Source organism: Protopterus annectens, chromosome 12.part0, assembly GCF_019279795.1.
Source record: "Protopterus annectens isolate FY-2018-M chromosome 12.part0, PAN1.0, whole genome shotgun sequence".
In the NCBI taxonomy this organism is placed as follows: domain Eukaryota; kingdom Metazoa; phylum Chordata; order Ceratodontiformes; family Protopteridae; genus Protopterus; species Protopterus annectens.
In genome coordinates, this window is record NC_056746.1 from 996,354,169 (window position 1) to 996,377,601 (window position 23,433).

Genomic DNA, 23,433 nt, shown 5'->3' on the forward strand with positions numbered 1-23,433 from the left:
CTGTTTTAACCTGTGCAGCAGTAATACTGGATGCCTGGCAATCTACTGGTATTGTGGTTGGTTATTTGGTGGGGGAGAGGGGTAAAGCTAGCACTGTATCTATTGGCCAGTATATTGGCAATATCTGTTGGCTCGGTATAGGAGGTACCATTGTGCAGTAGCTCAGAGCAAATCTGGGAAATTGTTGTGGAGATTCTTTACATAACTATAGAAGGCCTTGTGGTTGTCTTTACTATCTGCTGCAATTCTGTTTTCATAGCTAGCTTTAGAGGATTTTATGATGGATCTCAACCTTTTGTTGAGGCTGATAAGGGAGTTTTTGCAGTCTTGGGGCTTCGCTTTATTCCGCATCAGTTTCCTTGTTTTGTTGTAGAGTTTGTTTATGGCAGGGGACCACCAGATTGGCTTCCTTTTTTTGAAGAGAGCGTCTTGGTTCTATTGGGTATGGTGAGATCCATGCATTTGTGTATGTGTTCATAAAGTGCAATGGTGTATGATCTGGCAGTCATGCAACTATTCTCCATTTGCATGGGTGCCATGAAGTTAGCCACCTCTGTTTTTAGGATCCCAAAGTTAGCTTTGGAGAAGGTTTTCATGGTGGTTACCTTTGTGTGTGTGTGTGTGTGTGGGGGGGGGGGGGGGGGAGCGATGTGGATTTCCAAAGTGATTAGATTGTGGTTGGATCTAACCAGGGAGGAACTGACTACTGGTGTAGAGCAACGGTCGCCCATGTTAGTAATGACCAAGTCAAGGATGTTGCTACCTCTGGTAGGGGTAAGAATGAGCTGGTCCAGAACATTTGAATTAATGAATTCCAGAAAGCATTGGGCAAGTATACTGGTATATGAGTAGTTTTCCCTGTTAATGGAGGGGTAGTTGAAGTCGCCCAGTATGAGAGTGTTAGGTTGGACTCTAACTTTCTCCAGGGTGCCTAGGAACAAGGAGTGCGAGTCTTGGGACGTGGTTGGGGACCTACAGCAGGCTACGACCTGAATCGCTGTCTTACCCAGTGTTAGCTGCACCTGAAGTATCTCAGATGCGTTATGTTGGGCTACCAGTCTGGAGGTGTGTGCATCCTTTATGTATATGGAAACACCATATGTAGATGTATAAAATATAGGTTGTTTCAAATACATTGTTTTTATTTATTCAAGTCTGTTGACTCTACTTGGTCAGCACATCAGCTGATTGAAGATGCCAATACCAGATCTCTGTAATATTGGGGATCGAAATGTGCTCTTTTTTCACCACTGTGTAGTCTCAGAGTTGGTATACATAAGTAGCAGGGGGGAATGGGGGCATAGACCCCACATCAGGGTGCAGGGGGACTGTGCCCCATGCAAAAAATTAGAATTTGTTAATTTGCATGCTTCAAGTTTATATTTTAGACTTTGCATGTTGAACTGTCAGCATGTTAAGTTCTAATAATGTGTGCTTGAATGCAATGTTTTACAACACCAATTATCATATATATGAGTTTATAGACGAAAGAGATGATTCGGCTTGTTAGTATCACAAGTACACTACATATAAGCTTACCTCTCCCAGATAGATCATTGAGAACAATATTGTACCATACACTCATTCCCAGCAGCCCCACATCAGTAAAGTATAGCTCCTGCAAGGCTGTAGGTTGTGTGTAGGTGTGTGTGTGTGTGTGTGTGTGTGTGTGTGTGTGTGTGTGTGTGTGTGTGTGTGTGTCTAAATATATGAGAGATTAGGAATATGGGGGCAACCACTAGGGTTACTTTGCAGTCCTAATGCAAAAAACACTTTACAGTTTAGTATTTTTGTATTTAATGGTCATCTATTAAGTAAGGCAGTAGGAGTATAATCCCTAAGTGGGGCATCAGTAAGTAGTGCTAAGATGTAATAAAATAGATCTTCATATTCATTCACACATCGTTGATATAGTCTTGTACATCAGTATTATCTAACCCAGTCTCTTCTGTTGACTAGTGAGAACAGCTACTAACTAGCTTCTGTAATCTCTAGTCACGTCATTTTCCTTACATCCCATGTGCATTTTTAATGCCTTTCCTTTGGACACACAACAGCAAACTCAACATGAACCCTGATGAGATCCAATTTTCCATTCTGCTCATAGTCTATAAACACTTAGACCTATACTGTTTGTATTTATATACATAAATATTTAATTTAGTCTTGGAAGATACATTAAAAAAAAATTCAGACATTTTTGCGAAGAATGCATAAATAAACAGTTCAAGTAAATGATTTGTTTCATGTGTAAACTGTGAAGAGATTGTGGGGGTGCAAGGGAAGCATAGTGGTGATTGTTTAGCCTTACTGCCCCACAGTACTTGGTTCTTTGGTTAAGTTCCAGGCTGGAGTGTTTTCTGTGCAGGGTTTACATGCCCTCCCAGTGTCTGCACTGGTTTTTGCTATGTGCTTTGTATTTCCTCTGCATCTCAAAGACATGCTGACAGGTGAACTGATGGTCGTATAAGTCGACTGTAGCTGAGCACACAATGTATGAGAACTCTGCATTATGTAACTGACTTTTGCCCCACTATGACTGGTTCTCTATGACTGGTTCTCTGCCTTTTTCTTGACGAGTGCCACAACCCAGAGAAGAATAAAGTGGATATCTATGAATGAGCGTGAATGACCTGAGACGTACCTCCCTGGACTACATGAAAAGAGACATGGAGGAGCTCTTGGATTATGTAGCCCAGGTGGGTATGACCCTAGCCCTAAGCAGCATCCTACCATCACCCTGAGTGATAGCACAGTACAAGCAGAAAATGATTGATTTCAACAATTGGCTAAGTTTCTGGTGTCATTCTAAGGGGATCCAGTATCTGTCTACCTGGGATGACATGATTGACAGACCTCAATGCTTTGCTAGAGATGGCCAGTATCTGTCACCCCTGGGCTTCCGGATACTGGCCAAGGCTATTGCCACCCCTATAGAGCCTTTTTTAAGCGGTGTTGCAAAGAACAAATTACCACCGTAACAGCTACAAACAAATGCAATCTAAGAGTCATGCTGCTCAATGCTAGAAGTCTAAATTTCAAAATGCACTCACTCGAAGCACTCCTTACAATGGAGAACATTGACGTTTGTGCTGTAACAGAGACCTGGTTCATGGCAACAGAAAGCACCCCTGCACTACCAGGCTATAACTCATTCCACACCTTTTGGCCCCAGAACTTGGACTGAAGCTCCATATATATATGGATATAATTAAAACACTCTACACAACATAATATTTACAGAAAAATATCAGCATCACAAATATCTAAAATCAGAAATATCAATAAAATCTAACCACATCCAAAAAAAATGTTTTTGAAGGTGGGGGGGGGGGCAACCTGCCATGCAAATCCTAATTATATACATCAACTCCCAGGTCAGACAGCAGTTAAGAAGGGCATAATCCTTTCCTTAAAGTGTATTGCTACACTTCTCATATATCCATGTTTTAGACAATTTTATTTCTGGATATACTCCTGATACTTTAAGTGGCAAGTGGTTTGAAAACAAAACAAAGATTATGACTTTTTGCTGATGTTTTAGTTTTACTGTTGACTCAGTTTTCCTTATCACCACACCCACAAAATGATGTCAAGTTAGGTATTGGCAATAATGTACATACACATTGCACAGCATTCTGGGTAATCAAAGGCACCATACTTCTTTAGAGAAGAGCTACTTTTTCCATTATGATTTCACTAACAGAGCACCACATGTGTAAAATTTTCAAGGATGGGTGTTCAACCTGTAAGAAATAGCTGACAAATTGTTTTGCTAGGATACAAGGCTCCCTTATTGCAACATCTAGCATGAAAAATGTTAGCTTACACAGTAATGTACGAAGTGAGGGATTGTGGGTACACCCTTTCATGATGTCATGTTAGGCATTTTCGTTTCAAGAACATTTTTCAAGGAGCGGTGTTTATGGATTAATTGTGAAAATAGCACATTATTTGCAATAAACACTGTAAAATTTAATATGGTATATGGTAAGGAGATTAATCCCATTACTAATGGTTGGTTACTTATATTTGTTAAGGAAAATGTGACAATATACTAACATAAATTTGATTTTGTCACTATTAGGTATACCTTTATAGTAACGTTTATAGTTCTAACTGAAAAGGTTGAATACTCATTTGGTTGAAAAGTTTTTATGGGTATGAAGAAGAGAGAAGGCACATTGTGTGAATCATATTCATAGGTTCATAGGCAAGTATGTCTTGGAAGGTTATTTTAAGACTAGCCAATTTCCTTTCAAAGGTGAGAATCAAATCTTATACCTTGCTTCTTTACAATAAACACTTTAACCCATTATGCCAACCAACCCGGAAAATTAATATTGGAAAGATGTGCAAAACTTGTTATAGCAGTTGGTGTGTATGTAGAAGTGTTTTAAAGTCATGGTTAGACTAATGGTTAAATGAGGAGACAGAATCATTGTTGTGCATGTTTTGTGTTGTGTGTTCTGTTTCCTTGCATGTTTTGTGTTGTGTGTTCTGTTTCCTTTTGATTTGTGTAGTAATGCCATTTTTTTATGTGCAGGGCTAGGTTTTGGGTCAGGGGTAGAGTGTTAGGGTTACAGTTGAGGTTAGTACACATAAACAAGGTGGGTGGGGCACAACAAGGTGAGGGAGTTTGAATATCAGTTTTGGTGCTGGAATACATTGGGGTGGGGATGGGAGAGGCCCATCTTTTTATCAGGTTGCCCACATAGGGAAGAAAGATTTGGTGGATATCTAGCCCTAAGGTAGTGTCCTGCAAATACTAGCCAAAACAAGTCACTGATCAAGAAAGGTCATAGACATGACCATTCAAGCTGGTGATGGTAGCACCTGAAGTGTACATGTTGGAAGTGCGCACACACCTGATGAGGAGTATAGATGGCCCCTGTATTGATCCAGATGCTCAGATTTCCACCATTGGGAGGGGATAGGTAAGTACAGAAATTCTCTTTGTGGGCTTCGTTGATGACAGCTATGACTCTGCTATCTCTTGCCTGACAGGAAAATGGATGTTCTCCAGTGGTTCTTATTCTAATGGAGAATAAATGGGCAGAAAATTTCCAAACCCAGATGGGAATGAATGGGCAGCCAAGGCAGTGGTTTGAAGGCTCGTAGGCAAGGGGGCATGCTATACAGAAAATATTTGAAGTAAGATCTCTGAAAGCATTTGCTAAAGAACTGATCTTCTCTATTTCCAAAATAGCCAAATGTCAGAAAGATTACTAGCTGTACATTTGGGCAGTGTATACAGCGTAATACAGTTTATAATTCTCAACTAATATCCTAACCAGGCAGTTTGTAAATGTAAATGTAGACATTAACATCATTTCTACTTCTTCTGGAGAAACAGGATACCTAATAAAACTGAAAAAAGCAGAAGTGTTGTAAAGCTGCATTTAACGTTAATCCTTAGTAACACCACCTGGTGTTTCTTTAGAGTCAGCCTGATTGTGCCTCTAGGCATCTAATACTACCTCTTCATAATGACATTAATAGTTGAAGAAACTTGCTAGATAAAACACCACTGAAAGATTTTATTGTAAAGATTACATACCAGCCAATACATGCTGGCCAGCACAACTGCACTGACACTTGATATCAGTCTAGTGGAGCTAAAGAGATAACAGTTGCTCATAGCACCCATATTTCTTTTTTAAGCATTTGAACAATCATATGAAGAAACACAGCTGGAGGAACAAAATGCTGCTGACAGTACATGAGCAGCTTCATTGTTTACTGATGTAGTGTAAATTGTTTACAATTACAAAAATGAATATTTACTGTGCTCTGATTTTAAAAAATCTGGTTTAAGACCTAAAATAATGAATGATGCCACTCTGAAGTTTTGTTTTGCTTAATAATTTGATATTTACACTTCTTTAGAAATGATTATGGTTTTAGAAATGCAGCATTTGTAAGGATATAACTTAAATGTTGTTAAAAAAAGCTCATGATGTAGACATTTCAGGTTAGAACTTTCAGAACTCTTCTGGGCAGAATGAGTTACACACAATTTGATAAAATACTATGAATTCACTATTAAGATGTTGAATAATGCGGATAAAATGACAGTTTTTCACAGAAGACACTAGATATATCTTGCACTGAAATCTCTTAGAATAAGGTGTTCTATATTTTCTGTTTTGCAACACAGGTAATGACTTCAGAGAAAGGTGCAATCAGGGTTTTTTGTGACTGTATAAGTTCCAAACCGTTGCATCTCACAAGAGACTAGCCAGAAATGTTTGATTTATCCTCCAAACTCCTCTGCTGCAATCTCACCCGAACATAAAATGCCCCTTCTCAGTGGTATCTTATAGTAAGGATAAGTAAGTTGACAGGATCTCTAATACACTTAAAACTTTATTTACACAGCAAATATTTGCATCTTTCACCTGCTTCCATTAATGTGTTCCTGTGCCCAGCAACAGTACATATGTTCATAATGACTGGCTAGCACACTGTCTCAGATTGGTTGCCCACTTTGCTCCCCTCCCTCTCCCACTTCCCCAGTGCCCCCAATAGCGGACTTAGATTTATACTTTTCTGTCCCCACATCTGTTACTTATCCTCCTCTTTTGTCTCTAAAGTACAGTATTGCGACATCTCAAATGCTACCCCTTTCTCCTCATATTATACTTTGAACTCAACCTCAAACCAGTCCCTCAAATGAAAGCTAGCTGCTACTGCAGTTTAACATTGCTCACTCATCATACACTTCTACTTCCTATTACTGCCCACCCAAACCTTACCTAGTACAGATATCTCCCTAAATCCACTCTCACAATAACTTTCAAAAGTCAGCAACACATATTCCTAGTTCATTCAGTATTAGAGTTATACTCAGTTTCAACAACTCTCCACCAGCTCTACTCTCCATTTCCTACTTACATATATGCATGCAATTATCATTATAATCTTCCTCTCCATATCTTCAAACGAAGGTGATAATGCAACCTGTGGACAGAAACTTGGGTGCTCAGCAAAGAACCCCAACACACCATAGCTCAAGTAGAATTCACCCCTCAGAGGCTATACCCCTAACAACTCCAAACCCTAATCCTCCATCAAATAAATCCCTCTCTTCCAAACCCAAATAAAATAGTTTTACACAACCGACAAAAGAAATAACATAGATGGCCATATCAGAGTACTTGGTCCAAATTTCTGTGCAATCTTTCTCATACATAACTCTCTTAGTCCTGCAAGGAAACATCAAGCCAAACCCAGGACACCTGTCAGAACAAAATCATGCATTTGCTAACCATACCTTACTCACATGACACCTTCGTAATACTAGAAGTGTCAAAAATAAACTGGAACAACTCGTCTTATTTTTAGCACCCCAATTCCTAGATATTACAGCCATTAAAGAATCTTGGATTAAAGATTATATCCCACCCATTCACTTTCACATCAGAGGTTACCCCCATAAGCCTTAAATAACAGATCAGGTAAGGATCTGAGGATGGCATCATGCGCTTACAGAAACATCACTTACAACTCCCAGTAAACTCCCAGTACACACACACACACACACACACACACACACACACACACACACACACACACACACACACACACACACACTACTCAGAATATGGCCTTAACTAAATAACCACCAACATCCTGTAGAAAGATCCAGATCTCTACACAGCAGCAGCCTACCTCCCTCCACTCTTTATCCTATCAAGGACACAACAGCAAATAGGCATCAAGAAAGACATCCCTTCTTCTAATAACCAATTATGGGAGACTTCAACTTTAATCCATTTCTCAGCAGCAACCCAAAAATTTATTGATGGCTACCAGACATCTGCTTATTACAAATTATTTCACAGCCAGCAAGCCCAAATCCAAAAACCAAGAGTCATTCCCTCCATGACCTAGTTCTCACCAAGACTCCACACCAAATTAAAAACATTAATACACCCCCATCACTAATTGACCATTGACCCATAATCTTTATAATCCAAAATTTTTCAACACACTATACCTTCACTCCAGCATAATAACTTTAAGCCACAAAGCCACTAAACTCGAACCACAACCCCCCCAGACCACCACACACAATTTAACTGGACACAATTGCAGCCATCCAAGAGCCTGCCAGTACAGCTAACAACCCAACTACCACTCTCCAGTCATTTTACAACAACCTTTCCCCCTCTTACCTCCCATTTACACAAACCTAACAGAAATAATTGGATAACAAAACAAATCAAGTCTCCTCTCAAACTGAGAGAGGACGCTTGGAATGTCTGGAATTAAAGCAAATCTGATGAAAGAATTATTAACTTGTGTAACCTACTCAAAAAAGAACATTAGATTCATAAAATTTTACTAGGCTATTGACCTGAGGGTCTTTACAAGCCTAGCTGTTAAATCGCAATATAATACTAGATAAGAGATATCGCCTATGCCCAAAGTTTTTCTAGCAAGGACTACCCATGTCCAGGAGAGAAGCTAGGGCAATTCCTGGCAGAAACTTAGTTTCCCATCCAGTTGTCCATGTTGTGCTTAAACAGTGTCATAGAGGTGCTCTGCCTGATATGGACTGGAAGCCTATTCCAGAGGAGTGGCAATCTCTGAGACCTCTATCTGTCTCGCCAGCAGGTACTGTTCATGTGACAGGCTCGACTGAGGTCCCTGGAATGGGTGACTCAAGTCCCATTTCACTTATGGATATGCAGCGTTTCCATTAGATTTCAGTCAAGGTAGCCCTGTAAACCAGACATACATCGCCTCTAAGTAGTCTACATGCTACCCAGTACAGTGACAGTGACTTCAGTCTGTTCGTATAAGACATGTACTGGAGAGACTGATTTTTTTAGTTAAAAATCTCAGAGTTCTCTCAAGTTGCTGCAGGTGTCTGATATGGTACATAGCAAATGGAGCATTATATTCAATAATAGGCCTATTGAGGGATGAGTACAGGAAAGTTATAGCCTCTTTTGCTCTTGAGGTGATGCCTTTGCTGATCAGGTGAACAACAAAGAATGCCTTCCTCACCGCAGTAGACACATGGTGGTCAAAGGTTTCACAGTCAACTTGTGTTCCCAAGTCTCCCACCACTGAACTGCTACTTAGGGTATAATGGTTTATTTTATAATCAGCAGGGACAGTGTCTTTACCAAAGGGAATGATAATGCATTTTTTTAGAATTTAGTTTAAGACCATTGCTTTGGCACCAATCATTAGTCTGTGTAAACCCCTTTTGAAGTACGCTGACATTGCTAGGGGAATCAATGATAGCACCTAATTTGCAGTCATCCACAAACTTGGTTAGCCACAATCCCTCTGTTTTGGCCTGGACTACTGAGAAGCATATGCCAAACAAGAGGGGGCCCCAGCATGGACTCTTGTGGGACCCCACTGGTTACAGGTCTGCTGGTAGAAGCAAAGTCTACCACTGTGTCTGAGTGTTGTCGATCTGTGAGCCAGTTTGCAACCCACCTGACAACAGAGGGGTTGATATTCAACTGGTTAGTTTGTCAATGATGCTGGAATGTGGGATAGTGTCGAAGGCCTTGGCCAAGTCAAGATAGGCTGTGTGCACGGCTTTGCCCTCGTCTATGGCTCTGGTCACATTCTCGCAAAAGTCTACCAGGTTTAGCAGGCATGACCTGCCCTTGACAAAACTGAACTGGGACGGATCCAGGGTTTGGAGGTCACCTATAACCTTATTAATGAGGTCCATGATGATTTGTTCCATTACCTTACAGATCAGGCTGGTTAAACTTATGGATCAATAGTTAATCAGGTCTGTTGCTGAGCCACCCTTGTGGAGGGGGATAATAGGTTCTTAGGTGTTTACTAGGCTAACAATCACAAGGGCCTTTTTAAGCCTAGCCATGCATCTCAAATCTCTGACAAGTTCTCATAACCTTGACAAGTGTAAGCATGGGCCTGGGAGATGTACCATTTACAGGTTACCTGTGTCCATTAGAGACATAGGTGCCAAACCAGGGATGAATTTCTAGTTTCCCATCCAATTGTCCAAGTTGCACTTAAATTGAGTTAGGTAGGAACTCTGCTTCACCTGGATGGGGAGCTTGTTCCATAGACGGGTTAGTCTCTGGGATATATACCTCTCTCTCCAGCAGGTTCTATTTATATCACAGGCAAAGTTTAAGTCTTTAGAACATGTAATTCTGGTGCTGTTTGTTTTGTGGATATGCAGGAGGTCCACTAGAGTGGGGTCTGACAATGCCTGTATGTCAGGCACAGATCTCCTCTCAAAAGCCTGTAGGAGACAGAATAAAGGGATAGGGCTTTGAGGCAGTCTGCATAGGACATTTTACTTATTCACTGTATTCTCTTAGTGAGGAAGCTCTGTGGACGTTCCAACTGTTGGATATGCCTGGTTAGGTACATACCAAAGGGGGCACTGTACTCAATGATAGGTCTGATGAATGCTGAATACAGTGGAACAATGACTTCTTTGGACTTAGATGCTATACCTTTGTTTATAAGTTGCGCAACATAAAATGGCTTCCTCACCACTGTCACAGTCATTGTTTTCCATTCAGTGGGGACAAGGCCAGTACTAAGGCTGTGGTTAATAGACTGCCTAATGGAGCAGCTAGCTCTCATTTCAGAACATTACGAACGCAGCCCAGAATGCCACCTGGTCCCATGCAGGCTGCACTCAGCCTTAGAAAGAGCATTAATGATTTGCTCTTTGGAGATGCAGGGAAGAGGAGATAAAGAAAACATGGTTTGTGGTATGCTGGGGGGGGGGGGCGGGGGGGGGTAAACTTTTTGCCAAACCTGTCTGCTAGCAGGCTTGCAATTTCTGCAGGGTCAGTGTGTGTGTGTGTGTGTGTGTGTGTGTGTGTGTGTGTGTGTGTGTGTGTGTGTGTGTGTGTGTGTGTGTGTGTGTGTGTGTGAGTGTGTGTGTGAGATGCCATCCACAATTAGTTCAGCACACATCTGAGTCCTACCTTTTAGGTTGCAGAAGTGGCTGAAGAAAGCCTTATGGTTATCCTTGGCTAAGATGGCTAACTTTTTCTTATAGTCACTCTGATGATTTTACAAGTTGTCTTATTTGCTTGTTTAGGCTGAGGAGGGTGCTTTTCCAGTTCTGGGATCTCTCTGTATTTATAGACAGTGGCTTATTTTGCTTATTGTATAATTTAACAACGCTAGACATCCACTACGATAGTTTGTTTTTTCTTGAGGATCTTGCTTTAATCCTATCTGGCATGGCTGTGTCTATACATTTGTGTAGATATTTATACAAGGCATCAGTGTACGTCTCTGTATATCCATCAATGCCATCTGTGGAACTGGAGCTTGGAAGTCAATTATACCTTCCCTTAGCAGGGTATAGTTAGCTTTGCTTTTTTAGCCTGACTTCTAATTTGGGGAGTTCTGGTGCTATTGTTACTTCAAAAAATGACTGATTTACGGTTAGAGTTAACCAGTGCAGGCCCTACACTAGAGGCGTTTCTCTAGAATATTGGAGGCCCTTGTGGGATGCTGCACTATTTCTTCCAAGGCATTTGAATTAAAGTCCAGGAATTTTTGTGTGAGTGAGTTTGGGTTAGTATAACTTTCCCAATTAATGGAAGGATAGTTGAAGTCACCCATGACTAGGGTGTTAGGTTGTACCTTAACTGTCCCAGGTAGGTCTAAATAAACTGTGTGGGCATCTTGGTTCATGGAAGAGGATCTGTAACTCATGATGACCTAAAGGGGGGGGGGGTCATACCCATGATAATTTGGACTTCGAGTAGCTCCACAGAGGTTTCTTGTCTAACCAGTCTACAGGTGTAATTATCTTTAATGAAGAGAGATACTCCGCCTCCTTTGGTCATCACACCTTCAATTTGCGGTCTGAAAGTGTGGAAAGAATTGTAGCCTTGCAAGGCTGGGGTACTTTCTGCAACCTTAAGCCAGGTTTCTGTGACTGCACAGAAAGACAGACATTAGAAAGCACAAAGCCATATACCTCCAAAGCCAACAAATTGATATACCCAACACCACAAAAAAATCTAACAATTGGCAGAGTCCAGAACACCATCAGTGGATACAATACTGATATAACCATGAAAGATCTACTTTTGCCAGATCACTTTCGTGCTAAATTCACTTAGCTAACCACCCTCATGCCTCCATATATCCCCTCCTCAGACTCAAGCCCACTAGAATTTTCTCTTTATTTTAATCTCATTTTTGAAGTAAAAAAAAAATCAAATTAAATTAAAAATGTAAATCGACAAAATCTCAGACAGCAGTTCCCTTAAGGTCAGATGACCTTGACCTATGGTTTACAAACACCTGTGCCAAACATATAACATACACACTTAAAACACACAATTTCAATCTCTACCTATGTTATCATATTTTCCTGCAGATAAGGAAAGGTGTACAAATTAAAACAATCCCAAAACTAAAATCCACTGTCCTGCCCAGACTTTAGATCAGTATCAATACACCTCACATTTAGCATAGTACTTAATTGTACTTTAGCCAGCTCTCAACCAGGATTGTAGAACATCTCTTGTTCCCCAACCAACAGAGATTCTGGGCTAACCACAGTATAATGACAGTTATCCAGACCATAACTTATAACATCCTAATAGCAATGGACAAGAGTCAGCTTACAGGTGGCATTTTCATAGACTTAAGCAAAGCATTTTACATAGCCAACCATTCCCAGCAATATGCGATTCATCAACTTTCACACTAACCAGGTATTAAGTATGAAAAAGGGCTCACTGCACTCAGCCACAATCTTATTTCTCAAAGGGGTCCCTCAAGACTCAGGTTTTGTCATCTCTGTTTTTTTCCCTGTACATTATCAAGCTTCCTTCAGACAACCCACAACTCTTCATCTTGCTGTATGCAGATGACATGGTCATCTATAGACCTATCTGTTCCTGGAACATCATTAAAATTCAACTCCGGCATAATCTGTTATCTCTTGCCAGATGGCTAAATTGAAGAAAATTTCTCATTAACCCAAATAAAACTAAAGTCATGCTTTTGATACACAAGAAAAACAGACACACTGCTCCCTCTGACTTAACAATTCTCAACCACAAAAAAGCCACCTTATACAAATACTTGAAGCTCTGACTAACTTCTAACTGCACATCTACAAACAAATCAAACATTTTTTTCTGGTTGTATAAGATATCCTACTTTCTGTTCCTTGCAGGAAGAAACCCACAAAAAGACATACTCCTCACTCAGCTTGAATATGCTCTTCCAGTAATTGTCTCAGACTCAAAGAAAAATTGTAAAGCCTTACAAACTACTTCCCAAAACCCACCATTTTATTTCCCCAAGGTAGAGCCAAGCACCACTGCTCAGTTATTAAAAATACTGTCTTGCTCCCCATCCAACAGATGGCGCAACTATTTCTCATTTCACTCCCGTTCAAACTGCCGAGCCAAAAAACATTCACCTATCTTGGCAGCACATTTGCTTAACAGACAGAACTTGCAACCTCAGGTCTCAACTCAGCTATGCTTCCCCTCTCCATGTCATTCCCTCAAGCAAAAAAAAAAGGGCAGCAGCTACAGTTTCTCTGTTCTAGATCACACAGTTTGGCAAGCCATCGCCACTTCTAGGTTCATAGGTTCATAGGTTGGTACTAGGCTATCAGCCCTAGGGCCTCTACAAACCTAGCCATAACAATTACAGATTTCCTGATCTTCTCTAATGTAAGAAGACTCTTGGACTCCATCCACCTAAGGAAGAACAATGTCACTTCTTCACTGAGGATATTTATTTATTTATTTGCATTTGTTTACTGGGGTAGTTGACTGGGCTGTAATGAGCCCGTTTTCAGTAGAGACCTGAGGAGAAAAGCTCCATGAATAGCAAGCACACATAACATATACAAAGAGTAAATACAATGCAATGGGTACAGTTCAAGAGTATATACAGCAAAGGTAAACATATTTAACAATTGTCCAAGTATAATAATACATTGAAATAATAAATTGACAAAAACAGATAGAAATTTCTTAGATATAACCTGAACTACTAAAGACAAATCTAGTTCAAAGTCTTACTGCCATTACAATTTGTAATATCTGTTAGAGACATTGCAGAAATAAAGAAATTACATTACTCTTGTGGAAACTGTTGGATTTTTTTTCTGTTGTGTACAAATTTAAATAAAAAAAACAGATGCAGAATATATTCTAAAATATTTACATTATAACTATTTAAATTTGATAGTAATATAAGAAAAGTAAATCACACTGGACACATTTATCTTTTTTGATGGTTTATGATTGATAATTGCATTTAAAAGGGTACAGATAAACTATGTATTTAAAGCTGGAACATTTGGTGCCTTGTTCTGTGCAAATTGTCACCCCCCAAAAGAAAATAAATCATGGGTTACATAGTGCACGTCTGGCTACACACATGATTTTAGTTACGTCTGAATAAAGGAGATGATAAAAAGCAGGATTAAGTCTCACCTCTCAAATGTCCAGATTGTTGCCTCATATTTTTGGTCTGTTCCGCATAAAATGAGTGGCCTTCTGTCAGTTCATTGAGGCTTGAAGTCACTAAATAATGACCTTTTCAGTTTCAGATTATGTATCCTTCAGAAAACTGACAACATGTTTTATTCTAACAGATTTTTAAGTTCATAAGAGCAATATTTCAAAGTGTCCCTATTTTTGAGCCTTTGTACCCACCCATTATTTATGGCTTTGTCCGGATCTCTCATGCTAAGAAGTTGAGAGGTGTGCCTGTGGTTTGTCTCACTAACCATACCAAGTCAGTCATCCTTGATTTTAGACCCATAAGTACTTGCTATTGTTCCATGGTCCTCTGAGGCAATACTGGGACATACAAGGACTTGACCTTTTTCAGACTGGAAAGCCTTACAGATGCCAGGTTGTGCAAAAGGGAGAGAAGCTGGTGGATAGGGGCTGTTATACTTCAGCTGGCAGGAATGTTAATTGTGGATGGTGCAGTGGTGCAGCAGTAGCGTTGTTGCCTCACAGCAAGAGGTTCTATGGTTTGATTCTCAGCTGGAGTGCCTTTGATACTCGGCTGGAGTGCCTCCTGTGCAGAGTCTGCATGTCCTCCCTGCATTTGTGTGGGTTCCTTCCTGGTGCTCCAATTTCCTCCCACGTTACAAAGACATGCGTCTGAAGCATTTCTCCTTAGGCCTCCAATGAAAATTGGCTTCGTTCCAAGTCAGACTTTCCCAGTTAACAAATGTTAAATAAATACATAAAAATAAATAAATTGGCTTAGCTAATACTTAGCCACTGGCAAGCTGAGTGATGTACTGGGGGGAAGACATGTAATTTGGCACTGCAATATAATTTCTATCTCCACTGTTTTGTCCTTCTCAATACCCTGCCTACATCATTAACTGTTAATTCCTCTTGGCACTGGCTGCTGACATTACATGTTCCTCCAAGCACATCCCCTCCCCCCAACAGTAGAAGACATTACCTCAGCAGTTTTCTGCCTCACCCTGAATCAGCTCCTCAGGCTCTCTGGCTAACAGTCAAACCTGGGTTAATAACTTAACATATGCAGTGCACTCTGAACAGTCCTTACCATAAACCAAAATGGCCACAGCACTGCGATGGCACTACTCCAACACAGACTACCTGGAATTCTGAACCAATACAGTGATGCTACCACTGAAATATTTATTCAAGATGTTTAGTAGCTTTGAAAAGTAAAATGGTAATAAAAGAATAGCACAGTGAGTTAAGTGTAGCATTGTACATAACCACACAAGACATTATCATGAGGCAATATGGCGGTAAAAAAGCAAATGACAAAAAACTGCACCAGTGGCAGATGTCCACAATGTGAATCTGTCACTCAAATGAGAAATATGCCAGAACTCTGACAATAGACAAAGTATTCAGGCTACTGAGACAATACTTAATCCCTATGTGTTTAACAGAATATATGTGTGAATTAACACAGCATCCAACTTTTAAAGTTGAAACTGGATACCCCAAACATACTGCTAACACCAAAACAGTATGATTTCAGAAGAATCAGTGCTATTAAAACATATTATGTGAGATATGGTGCATGACTATAAACTGCAGACAGGCAAACATGTTCAGAGTCCATTTGATTGGACTGCAGTGAGCTGTACAACAAGCCTCCAGCTGTATCTAATTTACTAGACTCAGCCTTTTCAACAATCACTTTTACATAAGGTAAATTATCATGTATATGTTATTTAACATTAAGCTACCAATTTTGCTAGATATCTTTGAGAATGTGGTACTGCTTAAACACAGTGATAGAATGTGTTTTGCTAGAGTTCTAGGTGCAACTCCCCTCCTTAGTTTAGAGGGGGGAGTGGCTGATTGAATGTTTACTGTATTCTTGTTTAAATAGCAGGGCTTTGTGCATCACTGTACTCCATTTGCCTGGGCTGCAGCATGCTGTGCTACAGGTTTCCTGCTGTGTTTACTTTAGCTGACTCCTTGGTAATCCCTTCAGCATCAAGGAAGTGGCAATTTATTGTGTGTATGTATTTTTTAACATCAAGCCACTGATTGTGCTGAATCCCTTGTTCTGGGAAAGGAATGCTGCTTAAACACTTTGCAAGCAATAGTGTTTTGCTAGTGATACGGGTGTCCCACTCACTTCACAGGGGAATTAGTCAACTAGATGTTTATTACATTCCAGTTATTTAAATTACTGGGCCTTGAATACAACTTCACTCCATTTGGATGGGTTGCAGTGAGCTGCACATTGCACAACAGTGGGGCAGAGTACACTCCACAGGCACAAGTTCCTGTCTCTAATGTTAGTCCACAGCCTTCGTGACCCCATTACTTTCTCCCTTACATGTAACCTTTACCCTGCACAAATGTTTACTCCTCACTTAATCCCATCACCTTGCTGCACTGAACTACTACCTCTGCCTTACAATGTTACATTCAGTAATTTTATGCTTCACTAAACCTCACCCACTCCCCCCTTCTCATAGTACACTCTACACACCCAGACACACACACAAAGAAAATCACTCTTTTACACAAACTGACTTCCTGCAGTCCTCTGCATGTCCTCTGTCCTGGGATTAAACAAGTAACTTGAAATCCCACCACACTACTCATACCAACCAACAGTAATGAACATCCTTGTCCCATCTCAGAACTTGGCAAAAATTAATGCTGTGCTACTTTAGTTGGGCCCGAGGTTAAATAAGTTACAGGGAAAGCCACCAGCCAGGCACTTAGTTATAGGAACCCAAATTTTCAAACTAAATCCTCTGTTCCACCAGTGCTGTGTGAACCTATAATTAGAATGAAAAAGAATCAATGAAAACAGTAACACTGGAGAGTATTAACTGACAAAAAATCAAAAATGTAGCGTTTGGTTGTAATTCAGTAATAAAATCATGTCACTTAGACTGCACATTCTCAGTGCTATATAAACCAAGTCATCTAGCTCAGATGTATTAATAATCTGCAGTTATTTGCAGCTGTTCTCTAGATGTATACATTACTGTACTTCAGATATATGAAATAACCACAAGCATAAGAAATCATGACAAAGCCAAAAATGATGGGAAGACAAAAGCCCAGTATCAGGGACAGATTTTGAAAATTGCTAGAACAGCAGGTTTTTGCATTAGCATGCATTTTCTGAAAGATACAATATCTAAAACTCAAATGTCCGTCATTATTTAGTGACTTCGATTCTTGATAATTTGCAAGAAAACCACAAATTGTATGAGGGACAAACCAAAAATAAGACACAAAACACTCTGGACATTTTGCAAAAATCTGGGCAGTTGAGAGGTATGTTATCACCTTAGGCAATAATAAGGACATTAGCGTGGCAAGTTATGAGCCATGTGTGCTGGGCTAGTAGTTTTCTGGAGATAACAGGATCATTGTATTAGTACTTGCCTGAGAGTACAGCCCATACAAGATGCTCGAGCATTCAATAGATGTTGTCACATCACAGATGTGGTTACAAGAACTGCACTATACATATCTTAGACAGAGGTTGCTAATATTGACAGATGTGAGTTTTATTTAAGTTACTGTAACCTCACCGGGGACCAAAATTTATATTGACACTATATATGGTAAAGACATGCCAGTAAAGTTACTGTTGTTCATGTATGTAGCCATGGATGATGGTTAAAACCTGAGTATACAAACACTGACAAAAAGAATTTACTGTACAGACGTACATCAGGTGATTTCTACATTCCTTCCACAGCATTTCTTCCATCTGTCACAGGTGCCTCTGCATCACACACCATGGCATGAAACATGCTGACAGTGCTGCTAGTGGTTATAGAAACCAAATACATTTCCCAGACACAGTGACTCAGTCAGTCAGAGCTTTATTTACAGTACTGAAGTCTGATGACTTCAACACTTCCCATTGACATCCATGCAGTACTGAAATGTCCCAGATGCAACTATAACTGATGACAGGAATACTCTATTTACAAGGAGTAAAATAATCACCCACAAGTTGTGTACTGCATACGTGGATCATACTGCCTAGATCAGCTCTCTATCCAGGCAGTAGCTAGCCATCACCTTCTGATATACTGTACACATGTAGCACATTGCCTCAGTCAGCTCCCACTACAGGCAGTATTTATCCATCACCTTCTGATGAACTGCACACATAGTTCACTGCCTATATTTGCTCTCTGTACAGGTGATATCAATCCATCAAGATATGATGTAGTGCATACATGTAGCTCACTGCCTGCATCAGCTCCCTATCCAGGCAGTATCTGTCTATCACCTTTTGATGTACATACATACTTCAGAAAGGTAATACATGATCAGAAACTACACATTTACTTCCGGAGTGTATTAATATCTTTTGGAAATAGCTTAAGGAAGTAAAATGTTTGTTGTCACAAAACCAGATAATTAGAACAACATTAATGGTCAAAGGAAAATCCAATAAGGTAAATATGCACAGAATTATAACTTAAAAACATAATGCAATCTGAAGTTTTTCTCCTCAGTACTCTGCTACAATGAGGCTATCCAGCCCAGTCAGACCATACTAGTCAAAAAATGTAAATAAATGAATTAATTATAATTAAAATAAGTAACACACTTCACTTAGTTTTCTGTATACTTACTAATACTGTAGCTACACCTTTATGCATTTAGCTTACATTTGACTGAGACATAAATTTGGTCTGTCTATTTTGAACCTTTTACCCTCTGACTACAAGTGAATGAGACTGCAACTTGTAAAAAAATGTGTCTTTTCTCAGAAATCCATTCAGTGTAGTGTACTTTAATGCATTTTTGTTCATCAGTTATGACAAGCTATGTTCTCATCATATCTGTCATACCTAATAATAATGACATCATCTTCTTCCAGTGCATTTTTTCAGGCATAGGTATGTTTTTTCAGCATAAAATGTTAAATCTGCCCACTTTGCACACAGCACTGCCCTCTTACATGAGCTTCAACTGATATTATATTACAGTGAAAGCATTAGGCAAGAATAAATCTCAAAATCTTGAAACCAAGTGTCTTGCATATTAAAACTCACCCACAACCCCCTAAACATTTATTGCACCCTCTTGCACCGTTCTTATGATAATATACTGATTTGAAACTCATGGCACATCTGGGCAGGTTTAATTTTGCTAAACTGCATTAAAAAAATTCCCTCATGTCTTTGTGTTTCAGGATGTTTTGGTTCAGGTTTATGTAACACTGTTTGCTGTCCACCTATTCATGTTTACATGCTGTCATACTACACGATACCTGGAGCTGTCATAACCATCATAACTTTTAACTTATGTATCAGTATTTAATCCACTCCTTTCAAAACAGAAGGTTGCTGTTAAGCTGAATAGCAAATAAAAGGAATTCAAAGGCATTTCTTTTAAGGACTAGGGATGTAAAATGCAGTGAAACTTGAAAATAACTATAGTGAAAAGTGTAAGCATTAATATAAGTAGTTCCACGCTTCACAGCTACTGTGATTTAGGCATATTACTATGCTTTTGGCCAGTAATTTTAGCCTTGCTCCTCCTTGATTTATGATGTGCCTCAAAGTCAGACCTGTTTATGGATATACACTTTAAATATATAAACTAAGACTATACAAAGAATCACAACTGCTAATTACATAGACTCTATTACATAAAGATCTTCTACTGTGAAAAACAGTTTTCTTTTCTGGCCCTCTGATATGGTTTTAAAGGCCAGTGCTATCACTTTTTAATGACTGGAGGTTGAGAGGTATGAATTTCATCTGCTGTAAATCTTTTTCAAATAAAATTCAGCAAAGTCATCCACACTGAGTAATACAGTTTTAGTGTGCTAGTGCTCCTTTTCTTTAGATTGTGTGCTGTAGGACTTCAGAAATCAACTTATATCTTGCACGTTTTAAATTGATAATATAATTACAAAATTCTAAAAGGCTGAAGTTTTGCTTAGTAGCAAACACTAGGGCAGTCAGCGTACCTGTCAACCACAGGGCATAAAATCTTAACACTACACAACTCGTTAAACTGTAGCTTATACATTGACATGGTTCTTTTTGTGTGATCTTGACTTAATGATGCAATACTTTTGCTCGTAGAAAACGTCCATCGTTATTAAATGTGTACATAGTGGTGGCACTTGAGATGTGTGCTTGTGAACATAAGGAGCCTGCAACAGTACCTAATGATGGAACAATGCATACCTCTCAACTGTTCAGATTTTGCCCTAATCTTTTTCTGATCTTTATAAACGATATGCTTTTTTCTGGCACGTCACTGAGGACTGCAGTCACTAAATAATGACATGCACTTGAATTTCAGATTTCAAACCCTTCAGAAAAAAAACCATGCTAACACGAACCCTGCCATTCTGGCAACTTTCTTATTTAAACTATATCCCTATTTTCAGGCTTTTGTCCCTCCTATCCAGATTTCTTGCACAAGAGATTGAGAAGTATGGAATTAATACTGTGTTTCTAAGTTCTTGATGTAGTTACAGAGGTTACTACCATAGTATTTGCTACTAACAAAAATCATGGTTATGTTTGAACTGGGATCTCAGTCAGATAAGAACACTTACCATATATTCCATGTTTGCAGCTGGAGGAAACACCTGCGAGCGCACGTTGTTGTGGTATTCCAGAATCGCACTCATGTCTCCCTGGGAGATGTACCGCTTCCGCCTGTTTCGGGGGATGCCAAAAAAGTTTGGAAACTTCGGAGAGTCCGGCTGGGTGTCGTGGTAGGGGCCAGGAAGGTCTGTAGCGTTGGGCAGCAAGAAGGATGTTGACTTCTGTACGATCCACAAAAGTAGAGCACTAAAGTAAAGCTGGATGTGCAACACCGTCATCTTCAGTTCACACTCTCAAGACTGTTGCTATTTTAACTGCAAAAGGAATACAAAAATTAAGTATGAAAGGTGCAGGTAGAATGTTTACTTACTGAAATAGCTTCTACTAACCCTTTTTGGATTTGTAAATCCCATTGTATTTTATATTATAAATACTATTCCCTTCCCAAAGTGTCTTGGCTACATCAAAAATGAAAGCAGCCACCTGCAATTAAATACACCTCGTTTCCGTTAATTCAAACACTTAAGTATATTAGCAGAAACAAACAGGTAAAAATAATATCAATACCCCTCACGGTGTAGTTTAGTATATCTGACAGTTGTGTGATGTACAGTTTCACTTCACTGGGTATTGCTGTTCCTCGCACCGGTTTATGAAGAGGACAAGATCGGAACCAGGCTTTTTAAGGTGAAAGGAGAAACTCGCTAGCAGATGGAAAAGCCAGCCACGAGTCTGGCAAGTGTGCAAGTACCTCTCAATGATACAAGGAGTGAGGGATGGTTTCCCAAAGACAGAACACACAGAGTACTGATCCTAAAGCTTGGAGCCAGCGCCTCAGACAACAACCAAGCAATAACTTGGCTTCTTCTAAAGGGATAGTGTGCAATCTACTCAGTTTTAAGAGAACTGAGCGAGCCAAAAGTTGTTAACCTGCAGTGGCAGCTGACGCACTCGGTATATAACGCTGTTTTTTCCTTCCCCTTCTCCGTTTGTGTGCGTGTGTGTTCCAACTATCAGCTGCTCCTACTACTCCATTTCTACCTCAAGTGTCCCCTCCCCGGTACTATCCCCCCGGGCCTGAGATCGAAGCGGAGCAGCCGCCCCCTTTTTATTTTAATTACCCTAACCGGACCAAACGCATCACCAGCATAAACTTGGTTAGTATTGGCCTCACCCACTTTCTTACCAGAAAGCTAACGGCACTTTACTTTGATTACCATCATATAAATATTCTCATGGGATGGTCCAAACCTTTGAAACTGGCTCATGACTGATTTAAGACTCTTGCTTGCTTGACCACGGCAGACAGAATTCGCAGATGGATATTTTAGTACTTCCCAACAAGTATGTGAGTGTTTGAGGCCACTTGTGTGACTTCAGCAAATAAGTAATGCATTTATGAGAGCCTTACCATTGCAGTGCCCTTACCTCTTAACTGTTCAGATTTTCTTAGAATGTCCAGATTTTGCCTCATGTTTTTGGTCTGTTCCTCATAAAATGTGTGGTTTTCTGGCAAGTCACAGGGATGATCTGAGGACTGAGGTCTTTGAATTTCAGGCTTCAGATCCCTCAGAAAATGTCAAGACAAACCCTATTACTTTAGCAACTTTCTAAGCTTATAAAAGCAGTACTTAAAATCTGTCCATATTTTTGGGGCTTTGTCCCCACATTTTGTCAGGCTTTGTCTAGATTTTTTGCGTTAAAAGGTTGAGAGGTATGGCAGTGCCTCATGCTGCAAGTGATGCTGAGTAGCAGTAACTGGTTAATAGATTAGATATAATTTCTCAGAACTGTAGAAATTTGTGTCAACAAAAAATGCTTTCATTAAAAGTTTTCTAGCATCTAATAGTACGAATCATTGATATCTGGCATTACTGCTGGGATTGTAGGACTAACTGGATCATTGCAGTTCTCAACTTCTTAGCTCAGGAATCGGGGACAAAATAAAAAAAAAACAAGCAATAAAAATAACGAGGGTCAAAGTATCACAATCAGAGACATATTTTCAAATATTGCTCTTCAAAAAAGCTTCTAGAGTAAGAGATTTTCCATTAGCATGCATTTTCTGAAGGGCATGATGTCTGAAACTCAAATGTCTATTATTATTCAGTGACTGCAGCCCTCAAAAATGCACATTTTTATGAAGAACAGACTGTGTGTGTGACACACACACAGATACACAAATACATCCATAATACATCCATATACTTATATATATATATATATATATATATATATATATATATATATATATATATAAGGCAAAATTGGGGGCATTCTCAAAATCAGGGACAGTTGAGAGCTATATAAGTTGTGATATATGGGTACAGACACACTGAGAAACAATCATGTCTTGTGAATAAATTAAAAACATGAAACATTTAGGTTAATAGCAG

General features: G+C 39.6%; 1 protein-coding gene across 1 annotated transcript in view; it reads right to left on the reverse strand.

Annotated features, from left to right (window-relative positions):
• R3HDML (R3H domain containing like) overlaps positions 1–22,011 on the reverse strand; it is a 104,716-nt gene extending 82,705 nt beyond the window's left edge. Inside the window, exons 1-2 of the mRNA XM_044090564.1 lie at positions 21,605–22,011; positions 21,046–21,351 (exon numbers count right to left, since the gene is read on the reverse strand). Of these exons, the coding sequence (XP_043946499.1) occupies positions 21,046–21,315 (270 nt within the window). The 5' untranslated portion in view covers positions 21,316–21,351; positions 21,605–22,011. The remainder of the gene's footprint in view (positions 1–21,045; positions 21,352–21,604) is intronic.
• Positions 22,012–23,433: the final 1,422 nt, after the last annotated feature.